Source organism: Tachypleus tridentatus, chromosome 6 (genome assembly GCF_004210375.1).
Source record: "Tachypleus tridentatus isolate NWPU-2018 chromosome 6, ASM421037v1, whole genome shotgun sequence".
Taxonomy (NCBI): Eukaryota; Metazoa; Arthropoda; class Merostomata; order Xiphosura; family Limulidae; genus Tachypleus; species Tachypleus tridentatus.
The window spans coordinates 1,845,475-1,865,956 of NC_134830.1; the positions used below are offsets into that span (position 1 = coordinate 1,845,475).

The 20,482-nt window shown below is 31.7% G+C and overlaps 1 protein-coding gene across 1 annotated transcript in view; it reads right to left on the bottom strand.

Moving 5' to 3' along the window:
• Positions 1 to 7,067: 7,067 nt before the first annotated feature.
• The window catches only part of LOC143251821 (uncharacterized), a 124,687-nt gene continuing 111,272 nt past the window's right edge, over positions 7,068 to 20,482 (bottom strand). Inside the window, exons 25-30 of the mRNA XM_076503061.1 lie at positions 18,637 to 18,735; positions 16,202 to 16,253; positions 14,899 to 15,374; positions 11,984 to 12,144; positions 8,205 to 8,389; positions 7,068 to 7,616 (exon numbers count right to left, since the gene is read on the bottom strand). Coding sequence (XP_076359176.1) covers positions 7,435 to 7,616; positions 8,205 to 8,389; positions 11,984 to 12,144; positions 14,899 to 15,374; positions 16,202 to 16,253; positions 18,637 to 18,735 — 1,155 coding nt within the window. The 3' untranslated portion in view covers positions 7,068 to 7,434. The remainder of the gene's footprint in view (positions 7,617 to 8,204; positions 8,390 to 11,983; positions 12,145 to 14,898; positions 15,375 to 16,201; positions 16,254 to 18,636; positions 18,736 to 20,482) is intronic.

Below are 20,482 nucleotides of genomic sequence, written 5' to 3' on the forward strand. Positions count from 1 at the left end.
GTTGTGAACAGTTTTCAAAATGTTAATAGAATAAAGACATATGTGTCATAAATTAACTGCCACATGAATTTATTCCTGCACACTGCACAGTATAAAAGATGGCTGTTATACTTGACAAGGTTACTAATAACTTTCATTGTATGAATTACGTTTTCAAATATTAATAAAATTAGTAATTACCCTTGATAAGTTTATATCTACCGAAAAACTGTTCATGTTGTTTGATAAAAATAATTAAAATGTCTTTGTGAACTCTTGAAAATTACACATCAATACAATGTAGCACATAATTATTCATACTTTTCATTGAAGTAAGATTCATTTAGTCCTCTAGTCTACATGTTTCCAAACGTAGACCTCCTTTATGATGATCTGTTTATGAATTATTTCATAAGCTCTTCTATATTTATCTGACGGCACTGAGACATAGTTGACCTTAACCACGTCTTCAACCATCTTATTGCAGAAAAGCTGTATTCACATTCGCAGCTGAATACTGGACATACAAGCAAAATTTTCATGAGAAGAAACACTTCGCTAAACATCTGCTGGCTTGTTTCATGCATTTTACAGTAAGCATCCTTCGCACCTTTCAGAGATACTGCTTTTGTTGTTCCTTTGAACATGGGCAACTGCAACTCGAGCCGTTGTGCAGATATTTCTGGATAGAAGTTTATAACCAAGTTGTCAATCTTGCCAGATGTGATCATGTTCTCAAGTGCCAGATATTGCCTCAAGTCATTGTTGTCTGCATTGAATCTAGTGGTCAGATGTTCTATGACTGTGTCCATAAATTCAAAATATTGGCTTCTGTAGTAATCTGTAGCTGTTGCAGAATGGTGTGCTGAGCTATCACCTGTGATCCTTCTGAGGGGTCTGCAAATGCGTGGTAGTTCAATAGGCACCAGATCTAGGGAAGTTACCTATTTCTCAGCTTCATCAAATATCTTGTTGTAATTTTCCTCTGTTCGCAATACCCGCAATTGCTCAACTGTCATTGCAGATTCTTCCATCATGCCAGATACTGTCGCTGATTTTGCTTGAATGCACGGTTTAGTTCCTCTAATGCAGCTAATGGATGCTCAGCCATCAACAATCCTAAAACTCTCTTTCCTTTGTCAAATCTGTCCAGCAGACCTCGTGCTTTCACTGCTACATCTGATTTTTTATTTGCTAATTCATACAAAGAATCAGCAATGTCACTGTAGTGATCATTAGCACATGTAATTGCAGATAGGCAGTACAACCAGCATGTTGGACACAGTGGGCGGATGTATTTAACTGGACCATTGTGGTTGTCTGACGATACAATATTTTCAAAGATTGTCTTATATTTGCTTTACCTCTGAAGCAAGACACCAAGTTCATGTACCCACGAGATAGAATCTCGAACACATTCACAAGCTTCAACTTCATGTTGCATTATTAAATTAGCCTTGTGTGCTCCGCAGTGAAAAAACAAAGCTGACGGTTGCTTCTCTTTTATTTTTGCCTGACATCCACTGTACGTACCACTCATGTTAGCGGCTCCATCATAAGTTTGTGCTCTTAATCATGACAGTAGTAAATTGAGTCTAGTCAGTACATCAAGTATAGTCGAGGATATTGTTTCACCAGTTGTATTGGAAACACTGTACAAACCAAGGTTCTCACCTACGTATCGTACACATATTGCTTCCTGTTCGGCACCTGTAACATCTTGAGTGCCATCAACCATTAATGCAAAAATTTTACTTTGCTGCACTTCGTGTGCTATGTTCCTCAGTATTTGATGGCTCAACATCTCCATTATTTCATTCTGAGCCTGGGGTTGATGTGAATGTGGTTTTCTTTGACAAGTAGGCGTCAACTCAGGATCTTCCTTTTCCAGGAGCTTCATTAACTGCAGGAAGTTCCCCTCCGTATCAGTATGTCTACGTAATGCTAAACCTTGACGCAGTAAGAAACGTAAACTTCTGAATATTTTAGCTAGACTTCTTTTGCATTCTTCCTGCTGCTTCTTTTTTCCATCATGTAGCTGGACAGTCACTGAAGTTACATCAAGTGAACCTTCTGGAGATATAGCGAATCTCTGCTCAGAGGAGGATTGGTGTTCGTTGAATTTCTGTTTTGCCTTTTTCCAGTTGCAAAAACCGGTGGATATGAAGGTATACTCCACTGGCCTCTCCAATTTCCCTGTAAAAAGGCCTCTATTTTCCGCCTTGGCACAATGAAAGCATATGACTTTTTGAGTCTGATTGTCGAAGTGCAGCCATGGGAACTCATCACTTGCCCTGGAAGTTGATATTTTGATATTTTGCTTTCTGTTGTGGTAGTAGTTGTGCATTTGGATGATATGGCTTTCCACATTGTATCTGTGGAGTGTCAGATTTTTCATTACTGCACAAACTTGTTTCACAACTATCTGGTGGTTCATGATGTGCAATAGTTGCACAAGCATTTTCAGACTCGTCCTCTGATGAACATGGTATTTACTCTGTATGACAAGTTTCTATTCCTTTGCTTGAGGTTGTTGGATTATCTACATCTGTATTGTCACTTGTAGTACTAGTAACTGGCTTGTAGAACTGTCTAATATCGGAAAGTTTCAGACGCTTGCTTGTCATAATTGAAATCTGTTTCCCAGATGAGTCAACAGCTCAAACACAGTCTTTATTGAAAAACTCTAACGTACAACGAACGAAGATAGAACAGAATGGAAATAGGACTGAACTGTACAATGTATTTAAGTCGAAGGCGCGATCCTCACAGTGAATACCGAGCCGACTGATCGTCTGGGCATCGCTGGGACAATAATGTGTGCTAGTTACAACACAAGTAATTGCATGTTTCTGGAAAAATACTTAAACAATCACAAATATATTCCTGTTAAAGCTCATTACAAGGCAAAGACGTTGTGATATAATGTCTATAAGCACGTCTATTAAATAAAAACATCTAAACAAAAACTAACAATACAATTCGAGTAGAGGCTTCAGGCCGTTGAAATCGCTCCTTTTGTGTTCTAATTATACAATAAAATACAATATTTTTAATATCTATGATAAGAGAATATATTGTTCTTTTACCATTAAGCACCAGGCCTTTATTAGAGGACGGTGATAATATGAAATTTCATGGATTAATGAGGGCCACAAACACAGGTCTAATGAGCCCTGTTGTAAAATCGAGGCTCAGACTAAAGGGAGAGGAGGGAGGGCGCGTCTGGATCCGAGCGGCCCGAACCTGTCGTTAACTGTACACTAAACGTACACTATGTTCAGCGAATTCGGCAGCTTAGGAGAGCAAAGCCGACAATAAAACCGGCTAGACATGCATAAGAACAAAGGCGAAGGAAAACCGCACAATATACACATAAGACTGATGCAGCTACAAGCTACAAATGGCCTGCCAGATCTAGATCACAGGAGTTTACGCTTGAGAGTAATATTTTTGAATTTCATGCTGTGTTCAATGTGTTGTGATGAAAATTTTACTTAATCTTACACTACGTACAAGACGTAGGTAGATTCTGTGATAGTGCTTGCAAGCCTTGCACGTATACTTAGGCCTACTGACTGATACCTACGAACTATCGCTTAGATCGAAAAGCTTAGAAGCACGTCTATATTAAAGATTTACATTTCGGCTACTGAAAAAGCCTACATCTAGGCCTAATTATGTAATTCGATTGGTAAGAACACGAGAATCACAAGAACAAACACATAATTTGTAGGCCTGTGATGCAATAAAACAATTCAACAGACCAAATTGTAGAGGGAGATGATTGTATGCACCATACCCCCCACCTAAAATGAATGGGGTGTATCCCCCATCCCCCCAGGATCTACGCCCCTGCTCATCAGATAAAATTAACGACGAATTAGACAAATTAAAACAATACTTTATCAACATCAATAAGTGTCCTCTACAAACCGTAAAAAACATTATACACACACACCTAGACAAAAAGCAAAATCAACTAAAAAATAAATATACCCCACGATTTAAAAATATCACGAAACCATGAACTGCTGCATACCATATATTCCCGACATCAGCAGAAAAATAACCAACATTTGGCAAAAACTTCTTAGAGTATGTACTCATTAGAATGTACGATTTCGATATTCTTAGTAGATTATAATTTCATTACAACATAAAATATGTTGTATCCTTCATAGGTTATAGTTTTATTACAACGTAAAATATTAGGTATCACTCATAAATTGTATACTCATTATAATGTACGATGTCATATATTTTTAGTAGATTATAGTTTCATTACATCGTAAGGTATTAGGTATCCTTCATAGAGTATGTATTGATTATAATGTACGATTTCGATATTCTTAGTAGATTATAATTTCATTACAACGTAAAATATGTTGTATCCTTCATAGGTTACAGTTTTATTACAACGTAAGCTATTAGGTATCTTGCTTAGATTATATACTCATTATAATGTACGATGTCAGATATTCTTAGTAGATTTTAGTTTTATTACATCGTAAGGTATTAGGAATCCTTTGTAGAGTTGATGAGAGAAATACAGTGCATTTTGTTTTCTTGATTTTGAGAAAGTGTTTGGTAAGGTAGTAATAAATGGAGTTGGATCTGACTGAATCACAGTTACAAGTGGTGTACCTCAAGGTTCTATGCAGGGTCCTCTACTGTTTGTAATTTATATTAATGATAATGACTCTGGATTGACTAACAATATTTTGAAGTTTGTAGATGACAATAAGTTTTTTGGATTGTATCAGAGATGTTTCAGAATTACATGGACGTTTGAGTTTTGATGTATTGGACCAATACGTGACAGATGATGTTTAACTATCGAAAATGTAAGGTGATGGATGTAGGTGTTTACAAATCAAAATATTGTTACAATTGTAATAATGTGGGTGAAGAAAAATATCTGTGTTTTAACTGAAGAATCACTTTAGTCATCTAAACAGTATATTTTAGCTAGCAACAGGGCTAATAGGAGTTTTGGCAGCATATATAGAAATATTGAGTAAAAGGTGAAGGATATTATTGTTCCACTGCACATATCACTTGTAAGGCCTCATTTGGAGTATTAGGTAGAGGGCATTGAATTGTTGGAGAAGATTCAGGGAAGAGCCACTAAGATGATTGGAGTATCCTTTGTGGAGGAACTAAAATCTTTAAACGTGTTTCTCTGGGAGGAGAAGAGAGGATTTTATAGAGGTGTTTAAGATTATTAAGTGTAGTGATTATATAGATACATCAAACATTTTGTGTTTAGCAGTGAAAACAAGAGGAAGGGACTGAATACATAAGTAATAAGTGGTTATAGTTGGAATCTTGAAGGGACTGAATACGTGAGTAGTAAGTGGTTACAGATGGAATCTAGAGGGGACTGTATACATGAGTAGTAAGTGATTACAGTTGGAATCTTAAAGGGACTGAATACATAAGTAATAAGTGGTTATAGTTGGAATCTTAAAGGGACTGAATACAAGAGTAGTAAGTGGTTACAGTTGGAATATGGAAGGGACTGAATACATGAGTAGTAAGTTGTTATAGTTGGAATCAGGAAGGGACAGAATACATGAGTAGTAAGTGGTTACAGTTGGAATCTTGAAGGGACTGAATACATGAGTAGTAAGTGGTTATAGTTGAAATCTGGAAGGGACTGAATACATGAGTAGTAAGTGGTTACAGATGGAATCTGGAAGGGACATCCTTGATAGGCTAATTAGCTCCTTTTTGTCCTTTTATGATTTTATGAAATTTACTATTTTTTTTGTTTTTTTTTCATACTGGCGATATGGCTGAAGAAATGGGTGTTTGTATTTGTATTTGTGATGAGAAAGTTACAACTCACTTTTATTTATAAATGAGTCTGTGTTCACTGATGTTTGTTACAAATTTCTTCGTTTACAAAGTTATTCTCTCCATTAAATTTCTAGGAGTTGCACTTGGTAAGAATCAATATGATATTATTCTATTTGAATATTATAGAACCAATAATCTGTACTTTACATAATTAACTTCTTCTTGTTACCATGCTAGATGATAACCACTACTTCTCTTCCAGTCATCATGGTACATGTTTAAATCAGGAATACTGATATCTGATGAACTACAGGGTCATAACAAAAACAGTTACTAAAGTTAAATGATGATCCAAAGTAGCAGTAAAGATCAGACAGATGAACTACAGGGTCATGACAGAAACAGTTACTAAAGTTAACTGATGATTCAAGGTAGCAGTATATATCAGACAGATGAACTACGGGGTCATGACAGAAACAGTTATGAAAGTTAACTGATTATCTTAGGTAGCAGTATAGATCAAAAAAATGAACTACAGAGCCATGACAGAAACAGTTACTAAAGTTAACTGATGATTCTAGGTAGTTTTAGAGATCAGATAGATCGATTACAGAGTCATGAGAGAAACAGTTACTAAAGCTAACTGATGATTCAAGGTAGCAGTATAGATCAGACATGTGTACTACAGGGTCATGACAGAAACAGTTATGAAAGTTAACTGATTATCTTAGGTAGCAGTATAGATCAGTCAGATGAGCTACAGGGCCATCACAGATACAGTTATCAAAGTTAATCAATGATCTGGTAGCATTTGAGATCAGACAGATGAACTACAGAGCCATGACAGAAACAGTTATGAAAGTTAACTGATTATCTTAGGTAGCAGTATAGATCAGACAGATGAACTATAGAGCCATGACAGAAACATTTATCAAAGTTAACCAGTGATCCTATGTAGCAGTAGATATTATACAAATAAATGAACTACAGAGCCAAGAAAAAGAAGCAGGAAGGTGTAGATATGAAACTAACTAGTAACTGGTGCCATGTGTGTGAACTGGAATGTATTATAAAACTAATTATTGAAACAAGTTTCTGATAGCTATAAGGATATAGGATAATATATTAAATACAATACTTATAGATGGATAAGTTTTGTTAATATTCTTACTTACAGATAACAATCATGACATACATTTGTTTTAGTATGTTGTTATTTTTCATTAGAAACTACTAAGTTTACTCTTATTTTTCCAGCCACATATAAGTAAACCTTTGGAAAATTCAGGATATATTGAAAGTTTTAATAATTTCTGAATACAATATTTTACAGTCATGTCATCCAGTTAAACTTGTTTATGTTTCAATGTTTCACATCAAAAATAGTAAAAAGACTGATAGAAAAAAAATTGTATTTCATTAAATGTAAAAAAGTAAACATACAAACATATGAAAACAAATAATACAGATTAGATATAAGAAGTTTGTTCTACACTAATATTTCCTATACTGCAAATATAGATGAATATTTACATTAAAAGCAAACACTAATATTCAAAACAAGTTATAAAAAAACGCTCTCAATCTTAGCACTTAGTTTTACTGTTTATTCCTCTATCTGACTATCTTTGCACACAAAACTAGTACATTCTATTGGCATCTTGAGAAACGAATGCAATGACCATTGTGTAGAGCCATTCCTGCTGGACAGTGGCAGCCAGCCACACACTCTCTCCATAAACAGGTAGGGTCATTCTTCTCCACCCTAGAACAGGTCTCAGGACATGCTGGACCACAGTCATCATATACTTTACCATGACTACACCGCACCTCTGAGAAGAAACATAAAATATCATCCTCTCAAACCTACTGCTAATATTGTACTCCTTTCACTGACTACACAAGGTCTTAGAAATTTCAATAAATCATACATTTACATTCATATCACCTATTACAGTCCACCAAATTCAGTAATTAAGAAACTTACCTAAATTAGGTCACCTGTTGACTCTTCTCATTCCAAAGTAAATACATAATAAAAATTGACAAATACATAAAGCTGAATATTTGATTAGCTTTTGATTTTTCTAGGTGCTAACTACTGATTTCCAAATATCAATTCCTGTAACATTTACTTAAAAAACATTGAGGCTTTTCCTAATTACTTTAAATTTCAAGAAGTTACTTGACTTTTAAAAGCAACATTTGTTTAGTACAATACATTTTGATTCAGCATTAACGTTTAAATATGGTTCCAGTCTTGTATAATATTTTGACAATCAGACAATTTAGATTTTTATTAGACCAGTTCTAGGAAACTGTAAAAATCTGTTTTGCCCAACAATCTCCAATAAAAGTTACAGCTTTACATATAATGTAACAATAACATGCTTATCTTCAAACACCTTGAAATCACTTACCACATATGTTATTTGTAGTCCAATGTTTAACATAAATGTTATGACGTCTGCACTCCAGAGCATAGGCTGATATAGCATCACAAAAGCACGGTTCATTAAACATGCAAGAACAAGCATCTTGGAGGCATCTTTGAAAATACGGTTTAGGATCTACTTTGTAGTAGCACTGATGGAAAGTATACCTCCTACAGAATAAAAAGAGAGCTGTTAGAGATTTACAATATAGTTACAATAGTGTAAAATATACCTCCTACAGAATAAAAAGAGAGCTGTTAGAGATTTACAATATAGTTACAATAGTGTAAAGTATACCTCCTACAGAATAAAAAGAGAGCTGTTAGAGATTTACAATATAGTTACAATAGTGTAAAATATACCTCCTACAGAATAAAAAGAGAGCTGTTAGAGATTTACAATATAGTTACAATAGTGTAAAATATACCTCCTACAGAATAAAAAGAGAGCTGTTAGAGATTTACAATATAGTTACAATAGTGTAAAATATACCTCCTACAGAATAAAAAGAGAGCTGTTAGAGATTTACAATATAGTTACAATAGTGTAAAATATAGTATACCTCCTACAGAATAAAAGAGCTGTTAGAGATTTACAATATAGAGAGCTGTTAGAGATTTACAATATAGTTACAGTAGTGTAAAGTGTACCTCCTACAGAAGATTATAACTTTGTATCATTAGTGTAAATTATACTATCTATAAAAACAGAACAGCTAGATTTACAACCTTGTATCATTAGTGTAAATTATACTATTTATAAAAAACAGAATAGTTAGATTTACAACCTTGTATCATTAGTGTAAATTATACTATTTATAAAAAACAGAATAGTTAGATTTACAACCTTGTATCATTAGTGTAAATTATACTATTTATAAAAAAACAGAATAGTTAGATTTACAACCTTGTGTCATTAGTGTAAATTATACTATTTATAAAAAAACAGAATAGTTAGATTTACAACCTTGTATCATTAGTGTAAATTATACTATCTATAAAAACAGAACAGCTAGATTCACAACCTTGTACCATTAGTGTAAATTATACTATTTATAAAAAACAGAATAGTTAGATTTACAACCTTGTATCATTAGTGTAAATTATACTATTTATAAAAAACAGAATAGTTAGATTTACAACCTTGTGTCATTAGTGTAAATTATACTATTTATAAAAAACAGAATAGTTAGATTTACAACCTTGTATCATTAGTGTAAATTATACTATCTATAAAAACAGAACAGCTAGATTCACAACCTTGTACCATTAGTGTAAATTATACTATTTATAAAAAACAGAATAGTTAGATTTACAACCTTGTATCATTAGTGTAAATTATACTATCTATAAAAAACAGAACAGCTAGATTCACAACCTTGTATCATTACAGTATACCTCCTACAATATCATTAGTGTATCATTAGTGTAAATTATACTATCTATAAAAAACAGAACAGCTAGATTCACAACCTTGTATCATTAGTGTAAATTATACTATCTATAAAAAACAGAATAGTTAGATTTACAACCTTGTATCATTAGTGTAAATTATACTATTTATAGAAAACAGAGCAGCTGTAGAATCAGAACACTGTATAGTGGTAAGTATCTTGTACAGATATCCAAAGACAAGTAAAAATACACAGCATGCTGACACTGGTGAGAATTATAATGTCTTATTTAGACTGAGTATACAGAGTCTGTTGATTTGAATACATGTTAGTGATGATTAATTAAAAGAATCATATTCTACAAAATAATTATTGGTATTGAAGTGTAACTTGTGATCAAAAGTGTATTGATAAATTATGTAATCATTACATGTCCAATAAAATTGTTCTTCATCATAAATGTAATCCATAAGTTCATTCACATGTGTCAAATAATCTCACTTTGATATTTGTTTCCAGTTCACTGAGGTTTAACAAGTTTACATTTTATTTATATAGACATTATTCACATGTGTCACATAATCTCACTTTGATATTTGTGTCCAGTTCACTGAGGTTTAACAAGTTTACATTTTATTTATATAGACATTATTCACATGTGTCACATAATCTCACTTTGATATTTGTTTCCAGTTCACTGAGGTTTAACAAGTTTACATTTTATTTATATAGACATTATTCACATGTGTCACATAATCTCACTTTGATATTTGTTTCCAGTTCACTGAGGTTTAACAAGTTTACATTTTATTTATATAGACATTATTCACATGTGTCACATAATCTCACTTTGATATTTGTTTCCAGTTCACTGAGGTTTAACAAGTTTACATTTTATTTATATAGACATTATTCACATGTGTCACATAATCTCACTTTGATATTTGTTTCCAGTTCACTGAGGTTTAACAAGTTTACATTTTATTTATATAGACATTATTCACATGTGTCACATAATCTCACTTTGATATTTGTTTCCAGTTCACTGAGGCTTAACAAGTTTACATTTTATTTATATAGACATTATTCACACGTGTCACATAATCTCACTTTGATATTTGTTTCCAGTTCACTGAGGTTTAACAAGTTTAAATTTTATTTATATAGACATTATTCACATGTGTTTACTTTTTACTTCTAAGATATCAACAAAACAACACATTGAGCTCATATCTTTGATTTAATAAGTTAAGTCAAGTTGTTATAATCCTGATCTCATGTAATAAATCAAGTTGCTATAATCTTGATCTTATATAATAAATCAAGTTGTTATAATCCTGATCTTATATAATGAATCAAGTTGTTATAATCCTGATCTTATATAACAAATCAAGTTGTTATAATCCTGATCTCATGTAATAAATCAAGTTGTTATAATGCTGATCTTATATAATAAATCAAGTTGTTATAATCCTGATCTTATATAATAAATCAAGTTGTTATAATCCTGATCTTATATAATAAATCAAGTTGTTATAATCCTGATCTCATGTAATAAATCAAGTTTTTATAATCCTGATCTTATATAATAAATCAAGTTGTTATGATCCTGATCTTATATAATAAATCAAGTTGTTATGATCCTGATCTTATATAATAAATAAAGATGTTATAATCCTGATCTCATGTAATAAATCAAGTTTTTGTAATCCTGATCTTATATAATAAATCAAGTTGTTATAATCCTGATCTCATGCAATAAATCAAGTTGTTATAATCCTGATCTCATGTAATAAATCAGGTTGTTATAATCCTGATCTCATGTAATAAATCAAGTTGTTATAATCCTGATCTCATGTAATAAATCAGGTTGTTATAATCCTGATCTCATGTAATAAATCAAGTTGTTATAATCCTTATCTCATGTAATAACTCAAGTTGTTATAATCCTGAACTCAGAATTAAAATTTTTCTGTGATTAAGTGAATAACTATATTGCTTTTAATTTTTTTAATTTTTAATCTTGCCTTAATATCATCATTGGGAAACTGATATACATTATTTTCCAAGTCAATTCTCCTTTAACAAGAAAATCAATGACATCAAAAGCAGTTGTGGTTATGATCTTTACTCAAGTTAAAGTTCATGTATTGTAACCAAGAATTTATCAGATATTCATTCATAACTGTGAAATTTACTTCAACAACAATTTTTATTCACAAACAAGAAGTTTTTAAATTTAACTACTAGGTTACAAGTCTTCATTTTTAAAAGTATTCTTTATTAAGTTGATTTTAAATTACTTTAGTAGGAGTATTATTATAAAAACAGTTATATTATTTCAGTTATACCTAACAACTTCAAACCTCACCTCAGTACACTACAAGCTTTGAAAGCCCAACGCTGCATTGTAAAGGAAGAAAACTTGCAGGCACCAGTAAGAGACAGTCTTGGCCCAGAAAATTGTTTGAGTTTGATTTTGGGAAGTTTGCAGTGTTTGTAACCATCTACTTTCCAGCTATGGATTAATTCCTGGGATATAGAAAGATATAAATATGTTTCTCTCTGAACAAAAAACTAGCTTGATTAGATAAAAGCTTGATTAGATTACTTTTCTTAAGTAAAACGTTTCAACGGGTGACTTATTTATACATATTGTGGATATGAACAGGTCTGGAAAGCATTACATCTGGATGGCATTTCTTGATAAAGACAATTACAGAAATACCAAATGATTTTATCCTTTCTAAGGACACTGAAAGCTAAAAAAAACATATACTAAGGATCAGCAGCTGTTTAGAGAACACATTTAGTATTTCTTCAAATGGTGATTTACAGTATATAAAAATGCAATACGATTCATATATACACGTACTAATACATTACATCGCAGAGATGTATTCTTTATACAACAAATGGTAATGACTGACATTCAATTCAGTCACCTGTAGCAACATATAGGCAATTAAAGAATTTTTCTATCCAATATCTGAACTCTGGAAAGGAATAAATTATAATTATAAGGTCTAAGTTTTAGGTTCAATACCACTTTTAATCTAATCTGTTTTTTATTCTTTATAGATTCAAAATATTTATATTACTTGTAGTTTCTTTCCTAGAAGAGTCTAATTTCAAAATAATATTTATATTATTTATAGTTTTTTTTCTAGAAGACTCTGATTTCAAACTATCTCTATTATTTGTAGTTTCTTTCCTAAGAGAATGCAATTTTAAGATTTTATGAGCAGGACAGTCTTTATTGTAAAATTAATTTTTAAAATTAAAGTTGTGTGGTTAATATATTAAAATCCTTTTATCAGACAGGATCTTTTTTGTTAAAATATTAAACCATATTTATCAGACAGGATGTTTGCTATTCCAAAAACCAAAAGCATGAGTCTATGGTCTCTTGTTCTAGGTAACTAATCACAATCCTAGTTGCATGATAACTGGAATTCTCCTGCAACTTGACAAAAGATAATCAAATTGCAACCTTGAAAAGGCCTTAATTAGGCCTGATACCATTTAATATGTCAGAAAATATATAATATAATATAATATGATACATAATATAATATAATATAATATAATATAATATAATATAATATAATATAATATAATATAATATAATATAATATAATATAATATAATATAATATAATATAATATAATATAATATAATATAATATAATATAATATAATATAATATAATATAATATAAAATAAAATAAAATACTACACTAATAGTACAATCACATTAGTATTTCCATTTACACCGACACCTAATCAGAACACAACTACCACATGGATGTCATAACATTGTAATGAGTACATGATCACCTCTGTCATATTAAATAAAACCCAGTAAAAACTGGAAGAGAAATAATATATTAACTCTTACATTGAAGCTCAAAGGCATAGCTATCAATTCTAGTGGTGTAAGATTACTATGGTTATTCAGGCTTTATAGCAACCAATTCTAGTGGTGTAAAATTGCTGTGGTCATTCAGACTTTATAGCTATTAATTCTAGTGGTGTAAAATTACTATGGTTATTCAGTCTTTATAGCTATTAATTCTAGTGGTGTAAAATTACTATGGTCATTCAGTCTTTATAGCTATTAATTCTAGTGGTGTAAAATTACTATGGTTATTCAGGCTTTATAGCTATTAATTCTAGTGGTGTAAAATTACTATGGTCATTCAGGCTTTATAGCTATTAATTCTAATGGTGTAAAATTACTATGGTTATTCAGGCTTTATAGCTATTAATTCTAGTGGTGTAAAATTACTATGGTCATTCAGGCTTTATAGCTATTAATTCTAATGGTGTAAAATTACTATGGTCATTCAGGCTTTATAGCTATTAATTCTAATGGTGTAAAATTACTATAGTCATTCAGGCTTTATAGCTATTAATTCTAATGGTGTAAAATTACTATGGTTATTCAGGCTTTGTAGCTATTAATTCTAGTGGTGTAAAATTACTATGGTCATTACTATGGCCTAATAAATAATATTTATTTGGGAGAGAAAGGTAGAGATGATAATATAGAACTTACAAAACAGCCAACTTAAAAATCCAGTGGCAACTGAGTTGAAAATTCATGGTAACTAATGTAAAGTTGAATTTTAAGAAACATTTTGGAATGAAGAAGTTATAGTTATAGGAAGATAAAACAAAACTGAATATTCTATAGTGTAATACATTTAAATATATTCATCATTTATAGTTTCTTCTAACAATGTGCTACAAATAATACCACTGAAAGATAATATTACACTTATTCCTTTTTTTAATAGTTTGTTTGCAAAAATATTAGAATGCATTTTTCAGAAAAAAACATAACTTTTGTTCATGTGCTACCTGTGTCCACATATCATTTTACAGTTTGTGTTCACAACTTGTGATGAATTATCAATCAACCAACTCAACCATTTAATTAAATTAATTGAAATAACTAATATTTACTTAAAAGGAGTTGACACTATAATTAATTTACAAATAAAATAAAATTAATTTACATAAACTCCGATACTCAGCTAATACTAACCACTTCAATACTCAGCTAATATTAACCACTCCGATACTCAGCTAATACTAACCTCTCCGATACTCAGCTAATACTAACCACTCTGATACTCAGCTAATACTAACCACTCCAATACTCAGCTAATACTAACCACTCCAATACTCAGCTAATACTAACCACTCTGATACTCAGCTAATACTAACCACTCTGATACTCAGCTAATACTAACCACTCCAATACTCAGCTAATACTAACCACCACAGTTCTTGCAGGAAGATGTTGCTTAGTAGTGAAATCATCGCTTAAGATGCCATTGTAGTTTCCACACAAACCACAGAGTTTCTTCTGGAACCTGAGTGGAACAAGCACTTGAATTTCACCAGAAGGATACCAAACAACTATCACACCTGACTGAGTGCTAACTTGGACTGCTGATTTATCCCCAGGAAAGGGATCGACGTGAACAATACTATTGTTTTTGTACGGTAGAGACACAAGTTGGCTATCAACTTTGACAGAACCTCCAGAAGAAATCTCCACTTTCACACAGTGAGTATATATATAAATGACTTTTCCTGAACTTCTGGAAGTTGAGTCTTCTAGCTGAAGAGTAAATTCACCTTCTGAACAGTCCTCAGATAAAGTATAACGACACGTGCCAGTGAACTGGAATTCCATTCCATCAAATGTAACAAGCTCATTATTTGATTGTAAAGTACAGAGTACTGGCTCTAAAAGAACAACAAAATTTTATTTATTCATACAGTACATGAATATTCTCTCAATGTATTAATTATTCAAAATATGCTTCATATAACAATTTCTGTTATGTTCAAATATAAACAAAAATACGAAGATTTTTTCAGATACATAAAAAACACAAAGAATAATCACAATAAAAGTAGAAACAAATGGTTGGAAGTGCAGGATCAAAAACAAACCAACAACAGATTTCTTCTGTCACTGATAATACCATTACTACATGTGAGGCTGTATGTGATATAAAACATACAGTTAATTAATAACATCTGTGATAATAATTGTATGTCATACAATCACACAACAACTAATACCTCTGTACTACACTAATATTAAACTCACTTGTGTTACATCTGCTACAACATTCTCTAATAAGTATGTTATACCATTAGACAACAATTAAACCACAGTACTATACTAATGGTAAGCTCACTTGTGTTACATCTGCCACAACATTCTCTAATAAATATGTTATACTAACACACAACAACTAATCCCACAGTACTATACTAATATTAAACTCACTTGTGTTACATCTGCTACAACATTCTCTAACAAGTATGTTATACTAACACACAACAATTAAACCACAGTACTATACTAATACTAAACTCACTTGTGTTACATCTGCTACAACATTCTCTAATAAGTATATTATACCATCACACAAAACTAATATCACAGTACTATACCAATATTAAACTTACCTGAGACACATCTGCTACAGCATTCTGTAATAAGAATGTTACACCATCACACAACAAGTAATACCTCTGTACTACACTAATATTTTGCTCACCTGAGACACATTTGCTACAACATTCTCCTGGAGCTTTAAACTCTTTTTCACCCTATAAATAAAATTTTGTTATTCTATTAAATCCAAGTCATTATTGTGTAAGCATAATACTATTAATTAACAATTCACCCTTTTGTAGAGTCTTCTAAATCACAAACTAATTCTAACTTTTAATCGTAAAGTATTTTTAACATTCAAAGTATGTTTAAACAATGACACTTATATTAAATGTAACATTTTTTGATGGTTTCACTAATTCTGTACTTACAAACATTAAGTAAATGTTCTAGTCTAATTTGTTTTCACTTATGCAGTGTTTAAGTACTTGAAATTGAAAAATTTAAATACGAAAAAAGTTAGTATCACATGAATACAGATAAATAAAGATGTAAAAGTGTTTTCAGAGGTTATACAGTATATTTAACCTTATATAAACATTACTTAATTTTATTAGTAAATCTAATTAATTACTTAAAGAACCTTCATACATCCAAATTCGTCAAGCTAAGTTAACTTATCTAAAAGATCTGTAAAAAAGTCACTTTCATGTCAAGATTTAGAACATTGATGGGTTGAAGTTCACAAATGGGTTTAGATCAGGACTTCTTACTATCATGTCAAGATCTAAAATATTGGTGGGTTGAGGTTCACCAATGAGTTTAGATCAGAACTTTTACTATTCTTATCCTACATCGTGATCTCTATGGTTTATTCAAGGTAGCCATCATTATGACATTGGATTTTTTCTTATATCATAACCTCTATAGTTTCTTTAAAGTTGTCACCATGATACTGGTTATTACTTCTACAACAGGACCTTTTGTATGACTTCTGTGGTTTCTTCAAAGTAGCCACCATTATGAAACTGCATACTGTTCTACACCAGGACCATTTCACAAGGTGGTCAACACAATCATTACATTATGATTATATATTATTGTACATCAGAAATGAGTCTGATATAATGCCACTTCAAAAATGTCATACAGTTGAATCTAATACTCTATTAATATATTGATGCACAGTAAACCTGTCTCTCATAAACACAGTATAGATGTGTACAAATGATGTTTGATACATCAGATTCTGGACAAACATCGACTCTTATCTCAGCAGTGATGTATCCAGCTGTTAATTCTAATTTCAAGAGTCTAGTAATACTGAAACTACACATCATAACAAAGCTGGATTTATCATGTCTCTTTTGTAATGGTATCTTCTACACTTGCTGTCCAGAAGTTCATGAGCAGTATATTAATGCTTCCTACTATGCAGTTACATGATATGCCAAATTCAGCTGTCACATAACTCTATGGTTATTCATTTACAATATTTAGATATTTAACAGTGTGTTTTGTCACTAATATATAGTACTAATATATGTACTACATGGCCAAAAGTATGTGGACACCCGACCATCACACCCATATGTGTTTGTTGAACATCTCATTCCAAAACCACAGACATTAATATAGAGTTGGTCCCCCTTTTGCTGCTATAACAGCCTCCAATTTTCTGGAAAGGCTTTTCACTAGATTTTGAAACATGGCTGCAAGGATTCGCTCCTATTCAGCCACAAGAGCATTCATGAGGTTAGGCATTGATGGTGTGCGAGAAGGCCTGGCTCGCAGTCAGCTTTCTAATTCATCCCAAAGGTGTTCAGTGGGGTTGAGATGACCATGTCTTTATGGACTTCGTTTTGTGCATGGGTGAATTGTCATGTTCAAACAAAAAAGGGCCTTCCCTAAACTGTTGCCACAAAGTTGGAAGTACACAGTTTTCTAGAATGTCATTGTACACTGTAGCATTAAGATTTCCCTTCACTGGAGCTAAATAACCTAGCCCAAACCATGAAGAATAGCCCCAGACCATTATTCCTCCTCAGCACTTGGCAGTCCCATTGTGTGAGCTTGTGTGGCCTTCATGCCTTAGTTGTTGTTGCTTCTAGAAATTTCCACCTCACAATAACAGCACTTACAGTTGACCGGATCAACTCTAGCAGGGCAGAAAATTGACAAACTGACTTGTCGGAAAAGTGTCATCCTATGACAGTGCCACTTTGAAAGTCACTGAGCTCTTCAGTACGACCTATTCTACTACCAATGTTTGTCTATGGAGCTTGCATGGCTGTATGCTTGATTTTATCAAACTGTTAGCAATGGGTGTGGCTAAAATACCTGAACTCACTAATTCAAAGGAAGGTCCACATACTTTTGACCATGTAGTGTAAACTACCAATAGGTATTTCAAATGGCACACTCTCACTTTCACTTGGCAATTGGTTGGACCTCACTACATTTCAATGTGAAAGCCTTTGTATTTGCAGAAATTATCTCTGATACACAGTTGAAATACAGATGTTATTAAAAGAAAGTGGCAAAACAATGTTACAAGATCCTATGAATTATAGAACTCTGTATATAATATCAACTTACTTGAGTGCATGCCACATTCAAACACTTTAAGTTCAGACATGTCACTGTGCCATCAAGACACTTACACTGTTGGCAATCTTTTTCCCACGTCTCACCATTCTGTTATCAAGAGACATAGAAACAAAAAATTCCATAAAAATGTGTAATTAGAGCTAAATAAATTGGTTTGACCACAAATATCATGAATAAATAAAAAGAGAAAATTAGTATCACTAATTAACACTGACTGGTTACTTTAAATATAACTTATTTACCTGATATCAACACTGACTGGTGACTTTAAATATAACTTATTCACCTGATATCAACACTGACTGGTTACTTTAAATATAACTTATTCACCTGATATCAACACTGACTGGTGACTTTAAATATAACTTATTCACCTGATATCAACACTGACTGGTTACTTTAAATATAACTTATTCACCTTATATCAACACTAACTGGTTACTTTAAATATAACTTATTCACCTGATATCAACACTGACTGGTGACCTTAAATATAACTTATTCACCTGATATCAACACTGACTGGTGACCTTAAATATAACTTATTCACCTGATATCAACACTAACTGGTTACTTTAAATATAACTTATTCACCTTATATCAACACTGACTGGTTACTTTAAATATAACTTATTCACCTGATATCAACACTAACTGGTTACTTTAGATATAACTTATTCACCTTATATCAACACTGACTGGTGACTTTTAAATACAACTTATTCACCTGATATCAACACTGACTGGTGACTTTAAATACAACTTATTCACCTGATATCAACACTGACTGGTGACTTCAAATATAACTTATTCACGTGATATCAACACTAACTGGTTACTTTAAATATAACTTATTCACCTGATATCAACACTGACTGGTGACTTTAAATATAGCTTATTCACCTGATATCAACACTGACTGGTTACTTTAAATATAATTTATTCACCTGATATCAACACTGACTGGTGACTTTAAATATAACTTATTCACCTGATATCAACACTGACTGGTTACTTTAAATATAACTTATTCACCTGATATCAACACTGACTGGTTACTTTAAAAATAACTGATTCAGCTGATATCAACATTGACTGGGTACTTTAAATATCAATGATATACTGGATATCAGTACTGACTGATTACTTTAAATATATGTGTTTCACCTAATCACAACATTCAATAATTACTGTAAATATAACTGATTTATCTGAACAAAACACTCAATAATTACTGTAAATATAACTGATTTATCTGATCACAACACTCAATAATTACTGTAAATATAACTGATTTATCTGATCACAACACTCAATAATTACTGTAAATATAACTGATTTATCTGATCACAACACTCAATAATTACTGTAAATATAACTGATTTATCTGATCACAACACTCAATAATTACTGTAAATATAACTGATTTATCTGATCACAACACTCAATAATTTCTGTAAATATAACTGATTTATCTGATCACAACACTCAATAATTACTGTAAATATAACTGATTTATCTGATCACAACACTCAATAATTTCTGCAAAATTAATATAATTAATTTACTTGATTACAGAAATTAATAACTACTGGAAACAGAAAATAACTGATTTATTTCATCACAGTACACGGTAGGAAGTGAATATATTTTATTTACTATATCAAATCACTAAATAAGTATTAGAAACTAAATATAATTGTGTTAATTAATCACATTGTTCAGTAAGTACTGGAAACTATATATAATTGACTGATCTGATGACATCCCTCACTAAGTACTGAACATTGAATATCACAATACTTATTAAGTATTGATGGATTACAAGTTTTCT